At 42.1% G+C, this 16,092-nt stretch overlaps 1 protein-coding gene across 5 annotated transcripts in view; it reads left to right on the plus strand.

Annotated features, from left to right (window-relative positions):
• Positions 1-16,092, plus strand: part of elp1 (elongator acetyltransferase complex subunit 1) — a 106,494-nt gene that overhangs the window by 26,823 nt on the left and 63,579 nt on the right. For 4 of the 5 annotated variants that reach the window (XM_070887616.1, XM_070887624.1, XM_070887643.1 and 1 more), the window contains 5 exons: positions 4,673-4,753; positions 5,984-6,069; positions 10,934-11,033; positions 12,792-12,882; positions 15,267-15,390. In XM_070887616.1, coding sequence (XP_070743717.1) covers positions 4,673-4,753; positions 5,984-6,069; positions 10,934-11,033; positions 12,792-12,882; positions 15,267-15,390 — 482 coding nt within the window. Of the gene's footprint in view, positions 1-4,672; positions 4,754-5,983; positions 6,070-10,933; positions 11,034-12,791; positions 12,883-13,767; positions 13,889-15,266; positions 15,391-16,092 lie in introns of those variants that run through there. The other variant, XM_070887652.1, reaches the window with a different exon arrangement.

Raw genomic sequence — 16,092 nt, forward strand, 5'->3', positions numbered from 1 at the left:
TCAAGATTTGTCTATATTTAATTCTTTCATCTAAGCCCTAATGGATCAAGCTATGGAGAAACAGTTGCAATGATTGTGCTGCTCTCATTTTGCTTTTAAAATGTCATAAAGAGCAAACGTGTGCTCTTGCTACCTCACTGTGGCCTCTTGTGTCTGCCTCTGCCCCTCTGCAGTTTCACCCAGTTTCCTAAGCAATGCAACAGCAACAACTTGCATTTATATAGTGCCTTTAACACTGTAAAACATCCCAAGGTGCTTCACAGAAGCTTTATCAAACAAAATTTCACACCGAGCCACGTAAGGAGATATTAGGACAGGTGACCAAATGGTTGGTCAAAGATAGGAGGAGAGAGAGGCGGAGAGGTTTTGGGAGGGAATTCCAGAGTTTAGGGACTAGGCAGCTGTGCGCATGGCCACCAATGGTGGAGCGATGAAAATCGGGGATGTGCAAGAGGCCACGATCGGAGGAGCGCAGAGATCTTGGAGGGCTGAAGGAGGCTACAGAGATAGGAAAGGGCGGGGAGTGGTGAAGATACAGACACAATGGCTTACAAGAACATAAGAAATAGGAGTAGAGGTAGGCCATTTGGCCCCTCGCGCCAGCTCTGCCATTCAATAAGATCATGGCTGATCTGATCATGGACTCAGCTTCACTTCCCTGCCCGCTCCCCATAACCCTTTATTCCCTTATCGCTCAAAAATCTGTCTATCTCCACCTTAAATATATTCAATGACCCAGCCTCTAAAGCTCTCTGGGGCAGAGAATTCGATAGATTTACAACCCTCTGTGAGAAGAAATTTCTCCTCACCTCAGTTATAAATGGGCAGCCCCTTATTCTATGTCCCCTAGTTTTAGTTTCTCCTATGAGTGGAAATATCCTCTTTGCATCCACCTTGTCTAGCCTCCTCATTATCTTATAAGTTTCAATAAGATCACCTCTCATTCTTCTGAACTCCAATGTGTATAGGCCCAACCTTCTCAACCTATCCTTATAAGTCAACTCCCTCATCTCCGGAATCAACCTAGTAAACCTTCTCTGAACAGCCTCCAATGCAAGTATATCCTTCCTTAAATACGGAGACCAAAACTGTACTTAGTACTCCAGGTATGGCCTCACCAATACCCTGTACAGTTGTAGCAGGACTTCTCTGCTTTTATACTCTATCCCCCTTGCAATAAAGACCAGCATTCCATTTGCCTTCCTGATTATTTATTGAACCTGCATACTAACTTTTTGTGTTTCATGCACAAGGACCCCCAGGTCTCTCTGGATTGCACCACTTGGCAATTTTTCTCCATTTAAATTATAATTTGCTTTTCTATTTTTTCTACCAAAGTGGATAACCTCACATTTTCCCACATTATACTCCACCTGCCAAATTTTTGCCCACTCATTTAGCCTGTCTATATCCCTTTGCAGATTATTTGTGTCCTCCTCACAATTTGCTTTCCCACTCACCTTTGTATCATCAGCAAACTGAGCTACATTACATTCGGTCCCTTCATCCAAGTCATTAATATAGATTGTAAATAGTTGAGGACCCAGCATCGATCCCTGCGGCACCTCACTCGTCACTGTTTGCCAATCGGAAAAAGACCCATTTATCCCGACTCTGTTTTCTGTTGGTTAGCCAATCCTCTATCCATGCTAATATATTACCCCAACCCTGTAGGCTTTTATCTTGTGCAGTAACCTTTTATGTGGCACCTTATCGAATGCCTTCTGGAAATCCAAATATACCACATCCACTGGTTCTCCCTTATCTACCCTACTCGTTATATCCTTTAAGAACTCCAAATTTGTCAAATATGATTTCCCTTTCATAAAACCATGCTGACTCTGCTTGATTGAATCATGCTTTTCCAAATGTCCTGCTACTGCGTCCTTAATAATGGACTCCAGCATTTTCCCAACGACAGATGTTAGGCTAACTGTTCTATAGTTTCCTGCTTTTTGTCTGTCTCCTTTTTTTAAATCGGGGCGTTACATTCGCGTTTTCCAATCTGCTGGGACCGCCCCAGAATCCATGGAATTTTGGTCGATTACAACCAATGCATCCACTATCTCTGCAGCCACTTCAATTAAGGTTTAAGGCATCAGGTCCAGGGTACTTTTATGTCTTTGGTCCCATTATTTTACCTAGTACTACCTCATTAGTGACAGTGATTGTATTAAGTTCTTCCCAACCTTTAGCCCCTTGATTATCCACTATTGGGATGTTTTTAGTGTCTTCTACTGTGAAGACAGATACAAAATATTTGTTCAACGTCTCTGCCATTTCCCTGCTCTCCATTATTAATTCCCCAGTCTCATTCTCCAAGGGACCAACATTTACTTTAACCACTCTTTTTCTTTTTATGTACCTGTAGAAATCCTTACTATCTGTTTTTATATTTCGTGCTAGTTTACTTTCATAATCTATCTTCCCCTCTCATTTTTTTTAGTTATTCTTTGTTGGTTTTTAAAAATTTCCCAATCCTCTGTCCTCCCACTAGTCTTGGCCACATTGTATGCCTTTGTTTTCAATTTGATACCCTTCTCTTACAGTCTTTCCTTCACATTGGGATATATTTTTGTTGTGAGTTCTGAAATATCTCCTTTCACGTCTGCCACTGCTCTTCAACCGTCCCATACTTTAGTCTATTTTCCCAGTCTACTTTAGCCAACTCTGCCCTCATACCTTTATTTAAGCTTAGGACACTGGTTTGAGAACCAACTTTCGCTCCCTCCAACTGAATTTGAAATTCAACCATATTATGGTCACTCATTTCGAGAGGATCTTTTACTACAAGATCATTTATTAATCCTGCCTCATTACAAAGTACTAGATCTAAGATAGCCTGCTCCCTGGTTGGTTCTGCAACGTACTTGGCCATGTGACCCTAACTCTGGTTCAGGAGGATGGTGATGTGGGGAGGCAAGACCAACTAGGTTGAGGTATGCTACTTCAGTTGATTCTAAAGTCTAATCTGCACTGTGAAAGGTTTTGTGGCTGGAAGAATGTAGAATGGTACAGTTCCTCTAACATTGCTGACCAATCTATGCTAACTAATGTCTTGTTATTTATGTATATTAGTCAGCACGGATTTCAAAAGAAACAGAAATCAGCCAACTTTATCTCGACAGCCAGTTCCAGAAGCAAATGCGACAAAATGCCTCTCTTTGCCGGCCCTGTATGCATACTTTGCGGCTGTAACCATCTGGTCTCACTACTTCCTTACTTCCGCAAGCTTAACCCCTATTTCTGCTATGTGGCCAATGGAACATTCCCAGCTCCTCGACACCATAGCAACCCACTGCTGCAGGTGGGGAGCGGAGACCTTGAGCACCCTTAACAGGCTCACTCAATATCTCGGGACCGGCAGAGACTGATCTTGACCCCCCTCCCATTCATTCCCGTCACCCCCAATACTAACACTGCAAGTAATGTCACAGAAGACGCACCAGTTGATTAAAAAAATATTTGCAGCGCTGTAATTGACTTCAACCTTCCTAGGGCTGGGGAAAGGAACATTTCAGCAAGGTTCCCAATCCTACGACCCGATCTCCTGGAAATTGCGTGCGTGCATGCGTGTGTGTGTGTGATAGAATGTCGGGCAAAGAGAATGGTTTCGGGTGGAGTGGAGAAGTATATATTGTGATCCACAAGATATTGCAATTGTGAGAGACAGGCTCAATGGAGCAGAGGGCCTTTTCCTGTCCATCATTGTTCGTTTGACAAAATTAGTCGTGGTTGCGATGCCTCCCACAGTCAGACAGCCTGCCACATTAGAATGACTCAGTTGTGTATTGGAAGGATTAGGTTCTAAAGGGACACTGGGGATCATGAAGTCATGCATGAGGAGAGAATGGGGAGAACATTGTTTAGGGGAGAAATCATGAGGGTATGTTTTAATTGTGGACGCTTTTTAAAAAAAAAACATGTTATCGCAGATGCATCCTAATTGAATGAAACAATAGATGACACCCTTTAACTAGCAGTCATTCTTTACGCACTTAAAAATGCTTTGCAGTTAATAACATTGCCGTAGGCTGTGTGAAATAGTGATTTATAGAGGGAAGTACTTCCATTACAGTGGTAGCAAAAACACAAACATATTAGGCAGCTTTTTCAAATCTAGCTCTGTCAGTTCTTCCAAACTAAAACTCAATCTTCAGAAGGTGCCACTTAAAAAATTTCATTCATGGGTTGTGGGCGTCGCTGACAAGGCCAGCATTTATTGCCCATCCCTAATTGCCCTTGAGAAGGTGGTGGTGAGCCGCCTTCTTGAACCGCTGCAGTCCTTGTGCTGTTAGGGAGGGAGTTCCAGGATTTTGACCCAGCAACGGTGAAGAATATCAATCTATTTCCAAGTCAGGATGGTGTGTGTGACTTGGAGGGGAACTTGTGAGGTGGTGGTGTTCCCATGCACCTGCTGCCCTTGTACATCTTGGCAGTAGAGGTCGCAGATTTTGGGAAGTATTGCCGAAGAAGCCTTGGCGAGTTGCTGCAGAGCATCTTTTAGATGGTACACACTGCAGACACTGTGCGCTGGTGGTGGATGAATGTTTACGGTGTATTGTATATTTCTGCTACAAAGCAGCAAGTGAAGCTGGATCATTGCTTTAATCGTGCACCATCTTATTTTGGCAAAAGACATTTAGAACAAATTAAATTTATTGTTTTGTAGGACAGGAGACCATCATAATGATGACCAAGGACTTTGATCCAATCACTGAAGTCAGAATCCACCAGGATGACTTTGGTGTAGGTGAGTGTGCTGTCTTGTTTAATAAGTATACTTTAATACCTATGTGTTTTTTCTGTACATTTCCACCACAGGCTGCCAGTCATTTGCAAGTACCCCTGCTAAGATTTAATGAACATATTTCTGACAGAATAATACAAAACTACTTTAAAACTGTTTTGTTAGAAGGAGATTTGCACTAACTTGTTCAGAATGTATTCTATAACCTGTCATGCACACTGTAATTTACAAAATAATATTCCGATGTCACTGTTTTGCAGTTACATTTATACACAGTAGTGGTTTTGGTGTGCCCTGATTCTCTGCATAGTGAGATCCCACCCTTGCTATGTATTCAGGATGAGAAAAGGCCATCAGGCCAATATGATCCACCCCCTATCTTACTGAACACATCCCCCATGTCCTCACCCTTCTATTCTTCCTTTCCCACCTCCTGGGAGAGGCAAAAAGGAGACTTATGCCATTTCAAGTAACATCAGTCAAAAATTCCCCTCTGATCCCTTAAAGGCGACCAGACAAGTTCCCGCTCTGTTGCTTATTACCCAGAATCTTCGCTTCCTCCTGTCATGATTTCATAGTTCTCTACAAATGGTGTCTAACCTCTTCGTGAATAGCTTGCAAGGAAAGGAGTCAGTCCTTGCTACCACCTCAGGTCGATCAGAGAAAAATAAAACATCTGCCCATTAGTCCTTGCTTTCTCAGTTTCAAATGGATGGCCCCAAGTTCTCCTCAGCCTCATTACCTAAGAACAATCTATCCATTTGTATGCTCTCGATGTCCTTAATAGTATTAAAGACCTGAAACTGATCCTCTAAGTTTAGGCTGCTCCAGCAAACCAAACCCAAGACGCAGTTTGCATCTCTATCGTTTTTGCAGCATAGGCACGATGGGCTCAGTGGCCTCCTTCTATGCTATACGATTCTTTAACAGTTCAATGCACTAATGCCGGGATTCATCCTTGTTGCCCTTCTTTGTATCTTCTCTACAGCCGAAAGCCAGGAGGGGAAATCATCCCTGATTACTGGGCTGCACCTCCACATGGCTCTTGATGATATTAGCAAAGGCTCGACTGCTCACTCTACCTTCCCTTCTGAAAGATGGTGGTGCCTGGCACAAATATACCAAATGAAAGTAACAGAAGGAGAAGATAAATATCTTCATTTTTTTTTTAAGTGGCTTGTTTGAACAAGCAGTTTTATATATTATGTGCATTAAATTGGTGTCTTCCTTCAGGAAAATTCATCACTGTTGGTTGGGGTAAGAAGGAGACCCAGTTCCATGGAACAGAAGGTAAAGCAGCAGCTCATCATAAGCCAGTGGTGAGTATTGTGTTGAATGCTTAACATCAAAGATCGAATTGTTTGTCCCTCCTATGATTCAGCCGTGGCTCAGTGGGTAGCACTCTCGCTTCTGAGTCACAAGGTTGTGGGTTCAAGTCCCAATCCAGAGACTTGAGCACAAAAATCTCGGCTGACACTCCAGTACATTACTGAGGGATTGCTGCACTGTCAGAGGTGCCGTCTTTCAGATGAGACATTAAACTGAGGCCTTGTCTGCTTTCTATGGTGGATGTAAAAGATCCCAAGGCACTATTTTGAAGAAGAACGGGCGTTATCCCCGGTGTCCTGGTCAATATTTATCCCTCAACCAACATCACAAACAGATTATCTGGTCATTAACAAATTGCTGTTTTTGGAGCTTGCTGTGTGCAAATTGGCTGCTACGTTTCCTACATTCCAACAGTGACTACAATTCAAAAGTACTTCATTGGCTGTAAAGCACTTTGCGGCGTCCTGAGGTCGTGAAAGGCGCGATAAAAATACAAGTCTTTCCTTCCTTCCTTTCCTTCCTCTTTCCTTGCTTTACTCTCCTTTGTTCAATGAAGTTGATAGTTGATTGCTGTTAACTATTTCTTTTATGTAGTTAGTGGTTTACTGTCTTGACCATACACACTCATTTCCTTATGAAATGCAACCTCACGGCTAAGAGAAACAAATGTCAGGACTGGGTCGTGCAATGGATTTGCACAGGATTTTGGTGATTAAGGTGTAAAGCCATCTTTGCTCCTAGGATGTTGCTTTGAATTCAGCCAAGTGATTGCCTGGAGGTGGCTCCCTCCAGATTTAGACACTTGATGAAAGTATGGACAGTGAGTTCAGTGTTAGTCGAGTTTTGCTAATAGCTGCAAAGATTGTTGGAGGAATTGGAGAGAGAGTATTCTACAGTTATTGTTTAAAGATCATGGTTAAAATTATAAAGAAATTCTGAAAGGGTTTGATAGGGTAGATGTAGAGAAGATGTTTCCACTTGTGGGCGAGACCAAAACTAGGGGTCATAAATATAAGATAGGCACTAATAAATCCAATAGGGATTTCAGGAGAAACTTGTTTATCCAGAGAGTGGTTAGAATGTGGAACTTGCCACCACATGTGGTAGTTGAGGTGACTAGCAAAGATGCATATAAGGGGAAGCTAGATAAGTACATGAGGTAGAAAGGAATAGAAGAATATGCAGGTCGGGTTAGATGAAGCAGGGTGGGCGGGGGCTTAACACCGTCGCAGACCAGTTGGACTGAATGGCCTGTTTCTGTGTTGTAAATTCTATGCAAGAGAATCCTTCCATTTCTAAGACCTGTGTTTGAACCCAGCGAAGCTTAACATTTTTCTTTGTGACGTGTGAAGTCCCATGTGAAATGATTTTGAGAGTTCTCCACTTATTTTGACCTACAGTTTGGCACAATTGCTCAAGGAGGTCATAAGGCCTGTGGGAGGAAATGTGATTGAACATTATCAAGCAGGCCCCCAAAAAAAGATTCTGTTGGTAGTGCAGTGGAGTAATGAGGCCAGCTCGGCAGGTGACTCGACCTGCAGTCTCTCATTCTATTTTTACCTGCCAGAACCGAAACCTGTGGGACACTGATGCCCATCTTCAGCCACACTGAGAAACTGTCCATAACGCCCGCTCTCTCTCCTCCCTTGTAATAAATTTTTACTCCAGTTTATTACATGTCCCCAAATTCCATACCCCTTACTCTTCTCCAGTCGTTTCCTGTGTGGTAACTTGTATGAGACTTTGAGAGTCCATGTACGTACGCCACATCTACTGAATTTTCCTCATCAATCAACTCCCCCAAAAATTCTACCAGCTTTGTTGCAGACTATTGTCCTCGCTGAAATCCCTGTTGACTGCTTGTACTCCTTTTCTCTTCATCCAGATAATTAGTCATTTCATTTTTTTAATGTAAGATTCTAACATTTCCCCCACCATAGAAGTTCAACTAACTGGCCCATAACTACCTGGGTTAGCTCCGTCACTCTTATTTTTGAAAACGGGTGTTACATAAAGCACTCTCCAGTCCCATGGCACATATCCACTCTCAGTAGAACCCTGAAATATAATTTAGTCTGCTATGCCAATGTGTTTTAGTTGCAACCTTAGGAAAGTTCCCCCTTTTAACACCCAGTGTGATATTTTTCCAATTTCCACAACACATATTGCACAAAAGCAAAATACGCCAGATCCTGGAAATCTGGAACACAAACAAAAAATGCTGGAAATCAGGTCAGGCAGCATCTGTGGAAAGAGAGAAAAACAGAGTTAACAGATTTTCCAGGGCCTATGACCGCGTACGCATCGCGTCGCACAGGTTCCAGGTTTTCGCATGTGATGCATATACGCAAAAGCCCGGAACTTGCAATCTGTCAAGAATCCTCTTGGCAGATCATCTGCATTCCCAAGAAATGGATATTCACTGACAGAAAGTTGGGCTATTTGTCCAGCCACTGCCCTGCTACTGTCCATGAAACTCTCATACCTGTTAAAAGCAGGCATAAGGCTGCCTTTAACCAGTGTATGGGTTTAAATAAATATTAAAATACACTTAAAATAATTTTAACATTCAAAAACCTGTAAGATAAGTTTGTTATTTTTGTCCCCTTGAAAAATGTTTTTTATTTTCAAAAATTTAAATTTTTGTTTTAAATGTTTAATTAAATTGTATTTTAATGAATTTTAAACATGTAATGATATGTTAAAATTTCAGTGTTAAAATGTATTTTTTGGGCGAGTCCTATTAAACTTATGGGGATTCTGTACGTAATTAGAATCTCCATAAGCATAATGGGAATCCCCTTTCTGATTGATTGGGCCGGCCCACGTGATCCATGGGACGCCTGCAAACTGGATGCACCGCTGGGATATGTGGGCCTTTACGCAAGCGTACGCATAGAGGCCCAGGACCGAGGGTCTCCGTCGATCCAGGACCATCCGGTAGGTTCGTAGTTTGATTGCGATTCGGTGGCATCCACTCGCAGGAAGCCTCCGACCGCATATTCAGGCCCAAGATTTCAGATCGATGATCTTTCATCAGAACAGCCATCCTGCTCCAGTCTTGAGTGAAATTACCAAATTAGCGACGATTTTTTGCTGTGAGCATAAGAATTAAATTGAACCTGCCCAAGCTCATTTCCTGTTGGATCCAGCAGACATTTAAGCAGATTATTCAAATGTACCTGTAGAAGGATATGTTGATGGGGTTAGATGAAGAAGGGTGGGAGGAAGCTGGTGGGGAGAATAAACACCGCCATGGACCTGTTGGGCCAAATGGCCTGTTTCTGTGCTGTAAATACTTTGTAATATCTCCATTGAGCTCTTAAGGTGCAGAGATAAAGGACTCATTTAAGTTGTTGTGGTAGTGCAAGGAGTCATAAACTTCTTGTCGAAACCCCAGTGCTTAAAGGTGTCTATTGTTAGAATTTGCTTACTTGAGTCATATGAAGGAATCGTAGATGAGGGTATCTGAATTCTTTCTCTTCATGGGCCATTCAGGTGCTTATCGAGGAATCTGGGTACCACATAAAACAATTTATAAAACAAACACATCTAAAACGGGTACAGCCACCCAGAGATTGAGTTCAAATCTCACCTTGTCAAATTGTGAAATTGAATTCAGTAAATCTGTCATTTGGGAGCTCGCACCAGACAAATAACCATGAACTTCTGGTTCACCAATATCTTTCAGGGAAGGGATCCTACCCAGTCTGGCCTACACCTGACTGCAGTCCCACATGCCGTAGTTGATTCTTATTTGCCTCTGATGTGGCCTAGCAAGCCTGCAAAGTTTAATAATAAGGGAAAAATTGTATGGATTTATTGGCATCGTCCATCAAGTTCACCTCAAGTCGCACACCATCCCGACTTGGACATTAATCACAGTTCCTTCATAGTTGCTGGGTCAACGTCCTGGAATTCCCTGCCTAGCACCATCACCACAGGGATTGTAATAGTTGAAGGAGAAGGCCCTCCACCACCACATCCTCAGGACCACAAGGAATCTACAATAACTGTAATCTTAGTGTCTCTCATCCTCACAACAAATTTCAACAAATTCAAGCACAAACATCAAATTCAAGGCACATTCGTCTTGAAAACAATAGCACGTAATACAACGAAAAGGTACAGGCATTTAACAAATGATTATTTTTCTTTGATAAGCAAACAACATATAAAGCTGCTCTATAACTAATATGAAGAATAACACTCACCAAGGAAGGGGGAGAGGAGAAAGAAATAAGAATCTTATTTATCATAGTGTAGTGCAATTCATTTGGTGTATTGTATCTTCCTGGCTGGAAGAAGGTTGGTGTTGGGGAAGGAAATTTTATATTTAAAGAAAAGATGGATCAAGTTTTTTTCCTTTCTCCTCTTAGTTACTTACCAATTTTCTCCCCTCCCCATCTCTCCATTGATTCCTTGATGGCACAGGAGCTCCACGGGATCCCTCCAGTACTTTGCCCAAATGGCCATTAAACATCCGTGAGCATATATAGTAATTGTTGGCGGATCACTCCATTGCAGAGTTTTCACGGCTGGGTTTGATTCTGTTCTCGCCTCTGGTCCACACCTGCTTTTCCAATGTTCCGAAGTAGGAACTTGCCTATTCTGTTTTTCCTTTTCATCTCCCTCCTTATCCCAGAGGCACTGAGGTGCCTTCGCCCTGAGCTCAACTTAGCACAGACCAGGAATCAACCCTGGGATCTTTATTGTTCTGTTGGTTCAGCTACTCACTGAACTATTTAGGGGAATTCTAGACCAGTTTATCCTTCATGGTGTTTCGAAATAGTACATACTACCTTCCCAAATATATCAGAATTTGATAATGCAATTTCTTATTCTGTTTGATAGGAAATTGAACCAGCACTTCCTTGGGATGATCAGAAGTCACGTGTGACCTGGCGAGGGGATGGGCAATTGTTTGCAATTAGTGCCATTTGTCCAGTGACTGGTATGTACCTGACTTCAACTTTTACATTTAAACATGCTCTTAAAAGGAAATATATCATTTGTACTCTTTCTGAGCTACCAACAATTCTATCTATATTATAACACCTCATGCCTGTGCACTTATATTGGTTTCTTCCAGTTACTTGTTTTGTGCAATAGATGGGTTTCTTCCAGCCCATCTGAGAGATTCAGGATCAAGCTGTGAGATGGGTGTGTGTATATAAAAAAAAAAAAGGGGGGAATGGTTGCAGAAAGGGTTGGCTCTGATCTACACCAACCTCTCGGTTCCCTGGAGGGAAAGTCGTCCTATAGCGAGTGTGTCTCTGTCACAGTCCCTCATGTGAGGGAATGGATTAATCAGTTGGTGATGAATAAGCCTAGTACATGGCATGCACTTGATGTCTAGAACATCAAAATGGCTGGTACAACACAAGCTACCCATGTAGGCCCTTCCACCAATGCTGAAGGTATCCTATAGCTGATGATGACAGCTGTTGGATCGTGCTACCTGAAGGCCAGGCATGGGATCGTGGCCTTGTACATCCCAGGGATTGGTGCCTGCCATGATTTAGAGGCACATTGTTGTTGTTGCTTTGCATCTTTAACTATTGGACCCATCATTCAGTGGGATATGATGTGTGTCCATGCTATGACAATGCGCACACATTTTGCAGTAACTGTCACATATGAGTAAATTCTAATATCTGTTGTTCACCGAACGTGGGCTCAAACCCTCATCGGTTGTCCGAAGACAAACCAGTGTCTATCCTACTTACATGGGGTTGGATTAGATCCAAGATTAGATACCCGATGATGGAAATTCAGAACAAAGTCAATTCAACATAGCAGACTGGGTAATCCAATGCCTGAGACAGGAAGGTCGGCAGCTCCCGGCAACTGTTGACGATTGACTCGCCAGCCTGACTCACTATTGGAAACCGGAGTGATAGACCTGTCTCTAGGGCTGGAATTCCTTTCCATGCAGCTCCAGATAACTTTCCAATCCAAAGTAGGAATGGGTAGAGTGGTCCTAGCTGAGAAGTAATGAGAAACCATTCAATGATTTATCTGGCATAGTGTAAGCTGGTTAAACTGCAGCAGTACCCCTGTGCACACTTGAGAATCCCTAAGTATTAGCTCTGCTAACTTGCATCAAAACTTGTTGGAATTAGTTAAATAGGATGTGTTCCTACAAGGAAAGAATGTGCACTTCATATTGGGCAAATAGAAAGCCCACTGTCAGTAATTTGAATTGGCAACTCCCAAACAGAATGTTGGTTTTCTGTATGAGACATCTGGCTGGTCAAACAAAAAACATTTTACACTTGATAGCTGTTTCTAGAGGGAGCTGATAATTTGGGAATCTGTGTGCTGTGGGTCGAATTCACTACTCACAATGCCCCTGGAGACAAATTTCAGAATTTAGTATTGTGGCGCAATCTCCGAGTCGGTATCCTTGTCCTTAAGTAATTTTGTTCAGTTAGGTTGTGAACTTTGGCAAGCACTCACAAAAGTGCAATATTTAGGCACATTTTGCTTTTCTTGGTGGGAAAGAAGGGAGAATGAATTTAACGTAGCGCTGCACTCCTCATTAATAGGTTTTTATTTATGTACCCTTCTGGATACTGATAACAAAATTATTTTGTCTTTAATGTTTTTCATCTCCTAATTTTTCATCAAAAAATTATATACTGGAGAAGTCTTGTATTTTCATAATTTATACATATGAGTTCAGTTCAAATTAAATTTTTTCACATAGGATCCAGAAAGCTGAGAATATGGAGTAGAGAATGTGTACTTCAGTCGACCAGTGAGACTGTTAGTGGACTTGAACAAGCCCTGTGCTGGAAGTGAGTAATTTAAATAATTTGCACCCTGATGTCCCTCTGGAAGTTTATAGGTATTGCTTTGTGTGGGTATACTTACTGTCACTTGACTAACACAATGGGCTGGAACTTGCTGATATAACAGTGTGTTAATAGCGCACGCCGTTATTAATGTGAAAATCGCCCAGTGGGTTCAAGGGATGAAGAGATAGGTGTGAGTTGCTGGTCGATATACGCCACTCTGTTGATCGCTTTGTACAAATGGCATCTCGCCCTTAGCCTCTCCATTATTTTTAAGAACTTGCTGGATTTGCACATTAATTCACCCTAAACCTCCCTGCGATTGTTAAGAACTTTGCACATTAATTGCCCATTAAACTCACCACAGAAAGTTAAGTCTAGTAATTTATCGTGCAAGTAATCTTAACGTGATAACTGTCAATGACTGCCAATCAACCTCTGAACATTTTAAACAGTAGAGTCTCATTCCTTCAGGGAGTAAATTATTGTTAGAGATTTTAAAGATGCCAAATTTTCAAAACTAAATTATTCTTGCTTTTCTCTCTCTCAATCCAATCTTTCATTCTCTTTCTATTTTTCTTTCTGTACCTGATTTGACTTTAATTCACCCCATTTCCTTCTCTCTCAATCCTCTGTTTATTTCTCAGTCCTTACATCTCATTAGTTAAGAAGATAAACTGTTGGTCCTGTTGTTCACTGATGCCCCGTTATCCTCTCACTTCCAGCACGTTACAGCGCAAACATTTTTAAAGCTGAAGGCTGCAGGAAAAAGTCTAACCGGGCACACCGTGAGATGCTTCTTTCCAGCAAATTCCAGCTCATTAAGTTTGTCAGGCCAAGTTGTTATATTTTTACCTCTGTCATCTTTTGTGTGTCTTTGAATCGTAGTGCTACTGAAAGTGTTGTTCAACTTTCTCCCGGTTCCCTGGCAATGTAAGGGCAAACAAAAGATGGAGGTGGCTTGGCTTGCCTTCCTTTTCTTCTCTTCGTCACCGTCCCTCCAAGCTGGGTAAGTACACAGCCTCCCCTGATACTGCAGTGTCAGCTGTGGCTCAGTGGGTAGCACTCTCGCCTCCAAGTCAGAAGATTGTGGGTTCAAGTCCCACTCCAATTATTTGAGCACATAATCTAGGCTGACACTTCCAATGCAGTACTGAGGGAGGGCCGCACTGTCGGAGATGCCGTCTTTAAGATGAGACATTAAACCAAGGCCTCTCAAGTGGACATAAAAGATCTCGTAACACTATTTCGAACAAAAGCAGGGGAGTTCTCCTCCATGTCCTGGCCAATATTTATCCCTCAGCCAACATCACTAAAAACAGATTATCTGGTCGTCATCACATTGTTGTTTGTGGGAGACCGCTGTGCACAAATTAGCTGCAGCTTTTCCTGCATTACAGCAGTGACCACACCTCAAAATAGTACTTAATTGTCTATAAAACACCTTGAGACATCCTGAGGCCACGAAAAGTGCTCTATAAATACAAGTCTTTTTACTGAGATCAGCAGCTTGCCTTGTGTGAAGTTAGTTATGTGAATAGCCTTGCAACCTATCTTTTGGCTACAATGTCTTAGATTTCCAGTGCACTGCACCACAATGAATTTCTCAAATCCTTACTTTTAAACCTTCTGAGTTTTGAAATTAAATATGTTTGCTGCAATTGAATAACAAAATTTTTTTTAAGATTTCTCACTAATGGGTGTCAGCTGTGGCTCAGTGGTAGAACTATTGCCTCTAAGTCAGAAGATTGTTGGTTCAAGTCTCAAATATTGGTGCATTATTTGACTGACATTAGTAGAATAATAATTTACGGCACAGAAGGATGCCATTTGACCCATCGTGTCTGTGCCGGCTGAAAAAGAGTTATCTAGCCTAATCCCACTTTCCAGCTCTTGGTGGGTAGCCTTGTAGGTTACAATACTTCAAGTGTATATCCAAGTACTTTTTAAATGTGGAGGCTTTCTGACTCTACCACCCTCTCAGGCAGTGAGTTCCAGACCCCACCACCCTCTGGGTGAAAAAAGTTGAAGTCTTGTATATACTAGTGAACAGTGACCTCCATGTTCTGAACTCGATACAAGTCTGACATGTCGAGTACCTGTATAGTACAATCAACATCCATTCCTTACAGATATCCGAGCTGGTGATCAGAGTTACACAAATTCCATACTCAGAGCTGCACATTGCTACCATACTGTGGTTAGATTGAAAGGGTGCTTTATTTGGTGCACGCAGGCTACTTTTGATGACAATAAAAAAAGTTATTTACCCATGAGCAGCAGCCTAAATTTTCCATGGTCATAATATTAAGTCAGAATGGAATGTAAGTTGTGTGAGAATCCATTGTAATCTGCATATGCTTTTTGCCACAATATCCCACTTCTAGACCATCAGGGAGCCTGATTGCATCCACACAGCAAAAGCTTAACAAACACAGTGTTGTGTTCTTCGAACAGAATGGTTTACTACATGGAGAGTTTTCACTTCCTTTTGACAAAGACCAAGTTAAGGCAAGTACTGAAGGTTTTTTCCCCCTTTCCAATTTTCTCCTTTCCATGGGTACTTTGCCCAGATGGTCATTCTTCAGATTTGACTGTGGGCCTTTCCTCATCCGAAACCCACACCCAGGGAGGGTAACCCAACCACCTATCAGAGTAAGGACCCCAAACCAGTGTTTCCTTCCCTCGCCCAGAGACATTAAGACCTACTGTATTTCCCCCAACACCCTACTGAGTTCGGCAAAATAAGCAGAGTGTCTATTGACATCACTGTGTCAGCCAATGAATTAGGCTTACGACAGGACTCCCAGTAAACAAACCCTACTTACTCAGCAAACTCAGTCTATTTTAACAGTGCACCACAGCAAACAGCCTACAGAGTCTCCCGATAAAAGCAGGGTGATTTCTCCAGCGAAAATTAGTGAGTAGAAGATAGTTGCATATAAATTGTGTATAAAATCAATCCCACTCGCTTACAGCCACGCCGTGTCCAGGTGTGATTGACTAGCGAATTACCTAATCATCTCCATTCTGGACAGGAACAGTGGTGTCACTCTCTGCAACCAACCAAGCACAGATGAAGAATGAACATGTCTCGGTAGTGCACCATGCTGTTGAATAGTCCACTGAGCCATATCTGTGTTCTGAAGCCTTTTAATACATTATCTTGTAGAACATTTGAAACAATGTGGTATTAGATTTGTAACATTCAAA

Source organism: Pristiophorus japonicus, chromosome 1 (assembly GCF_044704955.1).
Source record: "Pristiophorus japonicus isolate sPriJap1 chromosome 1, sPriJap1.hap1, whole genome shotgun sequence".
In the NCBI taxonomy this organism is placed as follows: Eukaryota; Metazoa; Chordata; class Chondrichthyes; family Pristiophoridae; genus Pristiophorus; species Pristiophorus japonicus.